The 12,596-nt window shown below is 41.9% G+C and overlaps 1 protein-coding gene across 1 annotated transcript; it reads right to left on the bottom strand.

Moving 5' to 3' along the window:
• Positions 1–332: 332 nt before the first annotated feature.
• LOC112233130 (CD209 antigen-like protein D) lies at positions 333–8,114 on the bottom strand. Its single transcript, XM_042309862.1, has 3 exons — positions 7,883–8,114; positions 4,760–4,871; positions 333–840 (listed from the first exon to the last, which is right to left on the bottom strand). The coding sequence occupies exons 1-3, from the start codon at positions 7,958–7,960 to the stop codon at positions 665–667; spliced, it is 366 nt and encodes a 121-aa protein (XP_042165796.1). The 5' UTR covers positions 7,961–8,114; the 3' UTR covers positions 333–664.
• Positions 8,115–12,596: the final 4,482 nt, after the last annotated feature.

A 12,596-nucleotide genomic window follows, 5' to 3' on the forward strand; every position in this document is an offset into this window, starting at 1 on the left:
TAGAACCATATTACCCTTTCCTGATACTAACCGTAACTACTAGAAGTAAAAGTGTTTGTAGAAGATAATTTATAATAGTAAATAGGTTAATGACTATTTTTCCATTTGAATCATTTTTATTTACAAAATCAACAGATTCAGAATAAAATGTATTTGCATTGTTATACATCATTTGAACATCTCTTTTAATAAATCTTTTTTCCTTCTTCTGTAAATCTAAATGACATGACTATTGATTGACAGATAGTGCTTTAGAAGGATTTTGAACTTTGGCGACCACTTCGATGACACAACAGTAACTAACATGTTCCTTGAAAAAGCAAAATAGGGTAGACTAGTAAAGTAGAGCGTTCCCCTTCAGGCCTGATAATGCTGCAAAAGTCTACCAAAGTGTAGTACAGGGGTGGTCAAACATCCTCCTGAAGAGCTACAGGGCTTGCAAGGTTTTGCTCTTGCCCTGCTCTAACACACCTTATTCTACTAATCAGCTGCTCATCTGAATCTTGATTATCTGATTCAGATAAGTTAGTGCAGGGTTAGAGCAAAAACCAGTGTACCCAGGTGAAGGGTTGGTCATCACTGGTCTATCATTTTGAACAATGACAATTCCAGCTCAAAGAGGAGGTATTTCTAGGTCCAACATGGGCCTGGTAAGTGCTTATTGCTAAGTAGCAGGAACAGAGGTCTGCATCTCTATCTCACAGATGAAGGGCCAGTACATGGTGCACGGGGCGTCGTACCAGCTGGTCACCGCTTTGCGCTCCAGCTTGCGCGTCTTCACGATGTAGCCACAGTCTTCGTCAATGTGGTTGTTGGGCTCACCCTCCTCCCAAAAGCTACACAGGGAGAAACATGGTTTCCTTAGAAAACCCCACAAAGTCAACCAAACATATCTTGGTATAATGCACAGTACATAATATAAATAAAACATATATAATATGTGTGCACTAATGAACTGTGTCATCTACAGTGCCTCTACAGGTCTCTCTTGCAAAATATATATATATTTTTTTTTTATCTCAGCGAGACAAACCTATATAAATAAAGCTTTATTTATTCAGCACCCACAAGGGAACCACGCCTGCGAAGCCCATTATGCACCTGCATAAGGTAAGTCTGAATACCAACTACTGAGAAGTCTGAGTCGGGGCCATAGAGAACAGGCTACTCTGACAAATGGTGTTTGTTTAATAAAGTTAGATTCAAGTTGAATCAGTGTCTCCAAGATCACATAATGATACAAAACAGTTATGCTACGGTTTGTTAACACCATCTGCTCTAGAATTTGCGCACTGTACATAATTTGAAACAACACTGTACATAATTTGAAACAACACTGTGCATAATTTGAAACAACACTGTACATAATTTGAAACAACACTGTACATAACAAAGGAAATCGAAATGCATATTCCCATGGAACTGATTGTGATCAAATGGTTGGCATGCAGATGCTGCATGGACGTTTCACCGGTAAAACCTGAAGAATTATCATCATTCACGATTGGACAGTGAGAAATGTGAAGGGAGAGGTGACCACAAAAATGTGTGCTTAAAGTAGAGGTAACGAAACACATGCACTGAAGGTGATACGGATCTTTCCAGGGGATCCAGGGGGGCAGGGCAGGTGTGGGGCAGGGGCGGAACGGGGCGGTGACCTACGGATCCAGAGCCACAGGCGTCTCTTTAACTGGGCTATAGGTAGTTACATGGACCTATAGAAATAGAATGACTAGAATGGTCATTGCCATTCAAGTCAATGGATGGACCGGTGGCCATATTGTGTGTACCCATAGGTTTAAAACAGGAAGTAATTTTATTTCTATGGTCCAACCAGTAGTTTGTAATATCCTACTTATCCTGAATGGAAATCCATTGGGGTACACATTTTTGTTATTTTTTTATTGCGTACACAAAGCAAAGTCACACATTTCACAAGCTGCTTTTAACAAGTTAAAGATTTGTCACATACTAACCCAAAGTACAATATAGAGGTCAATTTACAGCATTTTAGTAATCTTCTTAACGTACTAAACACATTATATGTCATCTATTATTATAGTCCACTGAAAAAGTTAAAGGATGGAAAAACAAATAGGAATATCACACGTCTGACATATTAAAAAACGCAGTCAAATATATCACAATGTAATTGCATGTCAGATACAGTTGGAAAATATATGTAGAAATATAATAATATATGCCATTTAGCAGACACCTTCATCCAAAACAACTTAGTCATGCGTGCATACATTTTATGTACGGGTGGTCGCAGGAATCAAACCCACTATCCTAGCGTTGCAAGAGCCATTCTCTACCAAATGAGCTACAGAGGAACACATAATAAAAACATTACAAGTAAATAGAGTATAATGACTAATTTGTTCAGTATTATGGCCTACTACATTATGGGCCAGTTTCACAGACCCAGTTTAAATTAATCCAGGTGAATCAAGGCTTAATTCTGGTTTATAAAACAATTGGATCTTAAATCATTTAGGCTATGTTTATGAAGACAAATGATTATTAGCATTGATTACATCTATGTATCAATATAGTCCCGGAGTAGATATAGTCCCTGGGTAGATATAGTCCCGGAGTAGATATAGTCCCGGGGTAGATATAGTCCCGGGGTAGATATAGTCCCGGGGCAGATGTAGTCCCGGGGTAGATGTAGTCCCGGGGTAGATGTAGTCCCGGGGTAGATGTAGTCCCGGGGTAGATATAGTAGATGTAGTCCCGGGGTAGATATAGTCCCGGGGTAGATATAGTCCCGGGGTAGATATAGTCCCGGGGGGTAGATATAGTCCGGGGTAGATATAGTCCCGGGGTAGATATAGTCCCGGGGTAGATATAGTCCCGGAGTAGATATAGTCCCGGGGAAGACTATAACTCAACACAGCATTACTCGTTTAAATAAAACAAAGCATAAGGTTCAATGCTGCCATTGACGGATTCATCCACACAACTTCGCCAACCTTACATCCTGTTGAGCTTTATGCCAAACATCAGCTGCCCTCTGTCGGAAAACAGACTGACCAATTCCCAGGTTTACAGTGGTGCCAAACATGTACAGAGAGATGACCGTGTAGAAGATATTTCCATTGTTGTCAAAATCTGTAGAGAAAAAATCTTTGAAGATATAAAAGATGAGCCACAAAAAGCAAATGATGTAGAGAATCCCCTGCAGGATCCCAGTGATGGTGACCCTCATCTGACTGTGCAGACGGGGCGCGGAGAAGGGGCTGCCGCTCTCTTTCATGCTCTCCATGTGTCTGTGCAGGTAGCGCACAGTGGCACAGCTCGACCAAACTACCACACAGAGTCCAAAAAAGACGTAGGTTATTTTCAAGACAACACGTGCCATCTCAGTGTAACACAGGGCATTTGGAGAGGCAGAGACCGTAGTGTTCATTGATATGGAAGTGCCATTAGCATTTCCAGACACACTGTTGAGTAAATCAACTATTGCGGGAAGATGAAGAGAAATATCAAACAAAAACAAGACTCTGTCAATAAACAGGATCCAGTAAATAATTATTTTGATGTTCCTCTTCACCCAGGTGAAGAGAGCTTGCTGGGAAGGGACAATCTGAGTGTAGTAGAAGAAACTCAGCCAAACAGAGGTTGTCATACTAGTGGGGAAAGTGTACCCCACTATCAGATTAGCAGCGAGCCAGAGCTCCAGATGTTCCGTGAATAGGAAGTATTTCATTGCAATAAGAGAAACCAGGAAAACAATGGTGCAGCAAACTAACGAGCCCAGTAGTATCTTCACAGGCTGTTTGAGTTGCTCTCTGCCTGGCAGAGGACAGAACAGGCAGAAGGCAAAAAACAGGTTTGCAAATATGCTGATTGCAATGAAAAGGACATTGACGCTGATAAATGCCAGTTTGTCCATCCAAAGTACTGCTCCTGCAGTTCTGACGAGACAAGGTTTCTGCTTGCAGTGATACCTTGTCTCTCAGTCTCTAGAAGCTCAAATGCCACATTTGCATTCAACATGTGGAAACTAGGCCTAATGAGTTAGCAAATTACATAAGCCAACAACGAGATAATGCAAATGTAGAACATTGACAACATTGGGTGGGGTGGTGGTGGAGGGGTTGGGCTGCAAGTGTTTGACAAACCCACTAAAACGGCTGCTTTCATCTTGAATGAAAGTTGTGCAGGGGGTTCCATAGGTTCATCCCAATTCCATTTCTAAGGCTGTGATCCTTAGGCAGCATGTTGATAATCTCATAACAGTATACAGACTCTCTAGTAATCTTCTGGATGAAGGCAAAACATGAATTTGTTAGAATGCTATAACAGTGAAAAGTCTCATTTACAGCATATAAAAAGGCAGTGTAATCAATCTTCACCATGTCCATCAATGCAAAATGGGCAGGTGCTCAAATGAAGAAGTTTAAAGATGGAACAACAAATGGGTAGAGCCCACAGTGAAAACACAGTCAAATGAGCCATAACCTGTTTGCATCACATGTACCAACTGAGAACACAAGTAAACCAAACAATTTGAAAAACGAAATTAATATACTCATTTGTAAAATAGAAAGCAGGTTCTCACATTAAATGATGGGACTCAGACCCAGATTTAAACAATCCCAGGTGTAGTTGAATTCTGGTATATCAAACAAGAGTTGAACCATGTTTTACATGGTTAGTCAGATTCAATGTTTAAAAAATGCACCACCACAGTCCAGGGATAATTTAGGCCAATGTGTATGAAGCCAATCATTTTTAGTGTTGATTGATGGAACCAGTTTGGTTCCATCGACCCAAAGCCAGTCTGCCTCGGCTGTCTCGTCATTGATTCCAAACCAGTTTGCATTCCAGTGGCTCAGAGGTAACTGGTCCAACAGAAGCGTCTACAGCAGGAGACATGATTATATTGAGATGTGACAATGTTTATAACATGAAAAATACACTGGGATGTGATAATGTCTATAACAGGAGACAATATTACATTGGAATGCGACAATGTCTATAACAATGTCTATTACCAGCCTGTTCAACCTCTCTTTCATATCGTCTGAGATCCCCAAGGATTGGAAAGCTGCCGCAGTCATCCCCCTCTTCAAAGGGGGAGACACCCTGGACCCAAACTGTTACAGACCTATATCCATCCTGCCCTGCCTATCTAAGGTCTTCGAAAGCCAAGTCAACAAACAGGTCACTGACCATCTCGAATCCCACCGTACCTTCTCCGCTGTGCAATCTGGTTTCCGAGCCGGTCACGGGTGCACCTCAGCCACGCTCAAGGTACTAAACGATATCATAACCGCCATCGATAAAGACATTACTGTGCAGCCGTCTTCATCGACCTTGCCAAGGCTTTCGACTCTGTCAATCACAATATTCTTATCGGCAGACTCAGTAGCCTCGGTTTTTCTGATGACTGCCTTGCCTGGTTCACCAACTACTTTGCAGACAGAGTTCGGTGTGTCAAATCGGAGGGCATGCTGTCCGGTCCTCTGGCAGTCTCTATGGGGGTGCCACAGGGTTCAATTCTCAGGCCGACTCTTTTCTCTGTATATATCAATGATGTTGCTCTTGCTGCGGGCGATTCCCTGATCCACCTCTACGCAGACGACACCATTCTATATACTTCCGGCCCGTCCTTGGACACTGTGCTATCTAATCTCCAAACGAGCTTCAATGCCATACAACACTCCTTCCGTGGCCTCCAACTGCTCTTAAACGCTAGTAAAACCAAATGCATGCTTTTCAACTGTTCGCTGCCTGCACCCGCATGCCTGACTAGCATCACCACCCTGGATGGTTCCGACCTTGAATATGTGGATATCTATAAGTACCTAGGTGTCTGGCTAGACTGTAAACTCTCCTTCCAGACTCATATCAAACATCTCCAATCGAAAATCAAATCTAGAGTCGGCTTTCTATTCCGCAACAAAGCCTCCTTCACTCACGCCGCCAAACTTACCCTAGTAAAACTGACTATCCTACCGATCCTCGACTTCGGCGATGTCATCTACAAAATTGCTTCCAACACTCTACTCAGCAAACTGGATGCAGTTTATCACAGTGCCATCCGTTTTGTCACTAAAGCACCTTATACCACCCACCACTGCGACTTGTATGCTCTAGTCGGCTGGCCCTCGCTACATATTCGTCGCCAGACCCACTGGCTCCAGGTCATCTACAAGTCCATGCTAGGTAAAGCTCCGCCTTATCTCAGTTCACTGGTCACGATGGCAACACCCACCCGTAGCACGCGCTCCAGCAGGTGTATCTCACTGATCATCCCTAAAGCCAACACCTCATTTGGCCGCCTTTCGTTCCAGTACTCTGCTGCCTGTGACTGGAACGAATTGCAAAAATCGCTGAAGCTGGAGACTTTTATCTCCCTCACCAACTTCAAACATCTGCTATCTGAGCAGCTAACCGATCGCTGCAGCTGTACATAGTCTATCGGTAAATAGCCTACCCATTTTTACCTACCTCATCCCCATACTGTTTTTATTTATTTACTTTTCTGCTCTTTTGCACACCAATATCTCTACCTGTACATGACCATCTGATCATTTATCACTCCAGTGTTAATCTGCAAAATTGTAATTATTCGCCTACCTCCTCCTGCCTTTTGCACACAATGTATATAGACTCTATTTTTTTCTACTGTGTTATTGACTTGTTAATTGTTTACTCCATGTGTAACTCTGTGTTGTCTGTTCACACTGCTATGCTTTATCTTGGCCAGGTCGCAGTTGCAAATGAGAACATGTTCTCAACTAGCCTACCTGGTTAAATAAAGGTGAAATAAAATTTAAAATTTAAAAATAACAGGAGACATGATTACATTGAGATGTGAATGACGAGTATAACAGGACACATGATTTTAAAAGGCAACAGTAAACATGTTGTCCCACACAAATGATACATTTGGGTGAATGACACATCATTCACCCAAATGTCATTCAAATCGGGCCTGTGGTGTCTGATATTGCGTGTGACTAACAGACGTAGAGTTGATTCCTATAGCGCCCACCTTGGGCCAATCAGTGTCATTTTGTAAATGCCGGATCTCTATGGCAAGACTCATCATTCACCAAAGTTTTGTCAACATCGGGCCAATGGTGTCTGAGATATTGTGTGGGTCAGCTAGACTCATATCCCTGAGTATATGAGACACATTTCAAACATGTGCCCATTATAGCGCCACCGTGTGGTCAATATAAATGTTCTTGCATATGTTGAGACTTGACAGTGTTTCTAACGTGTACGAAATGTTGCTCTTTCCATGTTCTCTCCATGGCATAGATTGACCAGGGGAATCCAGGTGAAAGCTATGTTCACTTATTGATGTCACCTGTTAAATCCACTTCAATCAGTGAAGGGGAGGAGACAGATTAAAGACGGATTTTTAAGCATTGAGACAATTGAGACATGGATTGTGTATGTGTGCCATTCAGAGAGTGAATGGGCAAGACAAAATATTTAAGTGCCTTTGAACAGGGCATGCATAGCGCCAATCTCTACAGCAAGAAGCATCATTCACCCGAGTTTGGTCAATATCGGGAAAATAGAATGAACTCAATGCATTTATCATGACCCTTACAGAACCCTGGCAGAAAGGAAAGGAAATTTGTGTGTCAATCGTTTTGACATTGGGCTTTATCTTCCCTATTGATCTGCTATTTCCAGCCTTACCAGATAATTGAGAAAATCAACAGTGTCTAATCCACAACCTCTCTCCTCTCTCTCTTTCCCTCTGTTTCCCACCCTCCCTCTTTCTCCCACCCTCCCTCTTTCTCCCACACTCCCTAGCTCTCTTTCCCTCTTTAACTCCACCCCCTCGTCTCTCTCTCTCTCTCTCTCTCATCCCCATCTCTCTCTCTCCCTCCCCACTCCATCTCACCTGTTCCTCAGCAGTGTGTACGATGGCCAGGTGTCCTCCTATCTCCATGAACGAGTCCTGGATGTTGTGCCAGTGCATACTCCTGGTGGAGATGTAGTAGCAGCTGCTGTTGAGCACCAGCCAGTCCCGAGGACAGGTTACCGGCGTTTGAAAGGGCCAACGGGGTTGACGTAGGTGACAGTGGTGATGTGGGCTCTGGTTCTGTCATACACAGCAGAAAAAAGGATTTAGATATAAATGTTTTACTTCAGCGTCATGACACACGCACGCACGCACACACACACACACACACACACACACACACACACACACACACACACACACACACACACACACACACACACACACACACACACACACACACACACACACACACACACACACACACACACACACACACACACACACACACACACACACACACACACACACACACACACACAACCTGATTTGGCCAGGTCAGAAGCTCATCTCTCTCCTTCACAAGGTCTTCTTTCCTCGTCCGCAGTTCTCTCGGGGCTGCAATCAGGGCCGTTACGTTGACGGTCTCTCTCTGCATCTGGATCTGACCACCAGACTCGTTCTGAGGCAGAGGAGACTGGACTTCAGTCCAAAGCACCCAGGAAGAAAAAAAACAAGTCTTTAAAGACGGGAAGGCAAAGACAAAGAATGCGGTGAGCGTAGGGCAGAGGTGATGAGGTACCTTTGATAAGGCTAGTTGAATGTGGTAGCCATAAGAAGGAGCCCCATAGAACACAACAAGCAAATGTCTTTTCATTGTCTTTTATATGTGCTGAGTATGACATCATCAAGGTTTGTTCAGGATAAGAGTTAGCGGCACTGCAACAATCACTGACTCCACACCGCTTTTTGAGCTCTCAGACTTTGTTAGGTTGCAAGTAGAGTTTCATATTAGTAATTTACTGGGATGCAGGGCCGACTCTAGCCTTTTGGCTAGAGCGAGATTTGGTTACACAAGTTAGATTACAAAGGTCACCAAACGGAGGGAAGAAAACAGAAGCAGAGGCCTTTATTTAAATGTTGTGTCACATTGGGACACTAGGGTAAATCAGGAAGTGGTTTAGGGAGGCAACATTTAAACAACGCTGTGTGTTTGCTGTGGATATATTCACAGTGGGTGCTCGCAGCGATGATGGACAGCAGAAGGACAGCGCACAGTGTGGCCAGGCAGGCCGTGGCTAACCTGTAGGGCCTGGGGCCCGTTCTCAGTGAGGAGACAGACACTGTTTTGGAGGACACAGAGAAGTACATAACACTAGTGTATAGAGATGTATTTCAGTTGGAAATGTTGGTGCTAATTGCTCTGTATGTAGTTTTGGGGGGCTTTTGTGCAATGGAAACACTTGATAACACGGTCAAATACTATACTACAGCCTACTGTCTGCAGGCTGGGGATGCACAACATGCCTACAATGAATATTCAGAATGTCAACAACATTTAATCCTGCAGACAAAAACCCATAAATGTGTGTTTGGTAGAAAATTAGATACATTTCATGAATCATTATAAAAAGCATGGAAGATAAATATGAAATCAAAAACTAGTAAGTATAATTGAAAGAGAGGTGTGATGAAATTATATTTCAATAATGACATGTTTTATGTGGTATACACAAAGAAAAAACGATTCAAATAAGAAAACAAATTTGGAATCATTGAAATATAAGCCTTAATGAAATTATTGCAAAACACAATTGTTATTGTGTGTTTTTGAGAAGGAAACAGGCTAATGGCTACTAATTATTAGGTATACTGTATATACCCTATCAATCAGTACTTAGAGAATTGTTGAATAAATAAATGTTGATTCGATATTTGATTGAGCCAACCATTAAAAGGGGAACAAAAGTAATGTAAAGAAGAATAATCATGTGACTGCTCTTAAAAACAACCATGTATTGTCAGTAGGCCAACTCTTGCTCCCGATGATTCACAAAATGCCTGTTGTTGAATCTTACTTCCCATCATGTTTGTAGGGCAGGATTATGGTTGTTGCTATTCTAGGTCAGGAAATGAACCATGTCCGTGTAATCATTATACAAAGAGCATTTATTTGGCTGTTCAATGTCATGAGCATGTTGACTGCACCACAGAGTAGTAGGAGCATTCAGGAAAACTACATGGGCTGTATGGGAAGGGGTGTTGCTTGTTGCCAGTTTGGAGACAATTCCTGTCAGTAATATTGCCTGTGGTGCACTGTGCTCTTCAAATCTTTTCCTCAGGGAACCCCAGTTGTTGCACATTTAGCCATTGCAGCATTAGCACATCTGATAAAATGAATCAATGGCTTGAAGATTAGATGACTAGTTGAATTGGGGGGTCCCAGAGGAACAGATTGACGCATTTTGAAATGGATAATATTTCCACTTTACAGTATTAGGAGTCAGACATAAGGTCACAGCATGCAAATATATTTTTCACATTAGATGCTAGATTTAATTTAACTAATGACATTCCTTAATAAAGAACTATTGTTCTTCAGAACTTGTGACAGTCCTGTAGTATTATACAATTAGCTATGGTGTCAGATACGTGGGAGGAAGCATATTGAATACAAATTAGAAGCAGTGTCTATTCTATTGAGGAAGGTAATGATGAAAGACAGATATGGAAACCCAGAGAGAACTGTGTTTTGAATGCAATACACACCATGCCTGAGTGAACACTGCATAACCAAACCCTCTGGGCACAGATGTCAGTTCAACATCTAGTTTTGATTTACATTGGGTTGAGTTGTGAACTTACTTGAATTCAACATGAAATCAACAAAAACGGTCACTATGTCATTGGATTTAGGTTCAGATTCCCTTTGATGACTTTTTCCAAATCCAAATCAGTTTTCCATGCTCATGTTTTTGTTGTTGGAATGTCGTGGACACAATGTTGATTCAACCAGTATTTCCCAAACTTTACCATGTAAATCAGTCATTAGGCTCTCTTTGCCGGAAATGATGCAAATGTTGTTTTTGTCAAATGGTGGTCACCTAGATTTGAAGTGTGTTCTTGTCCCAAATGCCATACATTTCATTCGGTTTAGAAAATTCGTAACATATATACGAAATGGATGATGGACATCCACAAATGAATACAAAACACAAGTAATGTAACATATCATACTAAATGTGGTGTTTGGGATTTACATACAGAATCATACGAAATGCTCTGAGACCAGTTTGATTTCCAATCCCTGTCTGCTTTCATTACTGAAACATTTTAGATAATTTGTATAATTTCCATAAATACATGACTTTTATATATATATATAGAACCTTTATTTAACTAGACAAGTCAGTTAAGAACACATTTTTATTTAAAATGATGGCCTACCCCGGCCAATTGTGTGCAGCCCTATGGGACTACCTATCACTGCCAGATGTGATGCAGCCTGGATTCAAAGCAGGGTCTGCAATGACACCTCTTGCACTGAGATGCAGGGCCTTAGACCACTGCGCCACTCAGGAGCCAGAGTGGAAATGTCTGGAAATGAACAACTTGTAATAGGCTAACTTTTCTAATTAAAATGCTACTAATTAACTATTTACAAGTAGAATATAGTATTAGCATATGCATGTTTCATGTTGTGTTTTTTTATGACATGTTTTGTGGGGTATTTAATCATTTAGATGCAGTGCAATCAATGTAGATTATGTTAGGCAATTAGATTTCACCACTAGCCTTCAAAATGCTTTCAAATGGTTGCATGTGGGCTACTATACAAAAAGCTGATGGATAAATAAAGATATCCCACTCAGGCCATTTACCATTTAAAAAAAAAAAGGTAGGTTCTGGTCTGCTTAACAGGGTGGCTCTCCCGTAGGCTCCGGTGCATTAGCAGCTGGGTCTGGTCTGCTTCATTCATTGTCTTTATATGAACCAGAAAAAAATGAAGGAGTGGAATGTCTCCCTTCCTCTTCCTCCTCTGCTATACATTTCTGTGGTTATTTTCCCTTTGATCAGCCACTAGAGCGCCCCACAAGCCTTTAAAACACTGTAGTACTGCTGCTGAACTTACTGTATGTGAACGGGAAGGTGAGTACAGTTAGGCCGTGTTGACTTTTGGGTGACTGACTAGTGTGGATATGGGAGTTGTATACACACAAGTTGCATAGAAAAAACTACATTGATAAACCATGAATGGGTCATCTGATGATTTTCCAATGAAAACAGTCCTGTTTTCATTGTGTTATTAATCCATAACGCAACATAAACTCCAGTACCTTATTGTGAAATCCCGATATGTGAAATCCAGTGAGTGACGTGCTAATGTCACTGTCACTAACAGTTAGGTCATCAAGGGAACACAGTGTTTAACCATGACGATTAAGAGACAGCACAATACGATTTCCAGAGCAGTGCTGCGCCCAATGACCTTCATCAGACTGCTGTGTTTTTCGACTAGTGCGAAGTTGGACGGTTACGTTCCAGCACATCATGTCTCAGGAATCACCATAGATATTAGCCAACCGACTACAGGGAATGGTGGTAATAATGAATGTTTAGCTCACGTAAAGCATCTCACTGACCCACATCACAACATCCTATCACCTACTGATGACCGGTGGGGATAGATGACATAAATTCCATGTCCTTAGGTTCTCTTTGTGTGTGTGCTGCGCATGCGCACTTGTGTGTGTGCTCGTGTACCTTTAACCCACGTTGTGAAGGCTTACTGGGCCTTTCCTTTGTCACATTG

The sequence above is a fragment of the Oncorhynchus tshawytscha genome, linkage group LG31, assembly GCF_018296145.1.
Source record: "Oncorhynchus tshawytscha isolate Ot180627B linkage group LG31, Otsh_v2.0, whole genome shotgun sequence".
Classification (NCBI taxonomy): domain Eukaryota; kingdom Metazoa; phylum Chordata; class Actinopteri; order Salmoniformes; family Salmonidae; genus Oncorhynchus; species Oncorhynchus tshawytscha.

Excerpts from the sequence above, each read along its gene's own strand:
- LOC112233130 (XM_042309862.1), bottom strand. The coding sequence starts at position 7,960 with ATGCACTGGCACAACATCCAGGACTCGTTCATGGAGATAGGAGGACAC. Across the intron at positions 4,872-7,882 it reads TACACACTGCTGAGGAACAG|ACGCTTCTGTTGGACCAGTT; the intron begins GTGAGATGGAGT and ends CTCCTGCTGTAG. Across the intron at positions 841-4,759 it reads CGATGGAACCAAACTGGTTC|GTAGCTTTTGGGAGGAGGGT; the intron begins CATCAATCAACA and ends GTTTCTCCCTGT.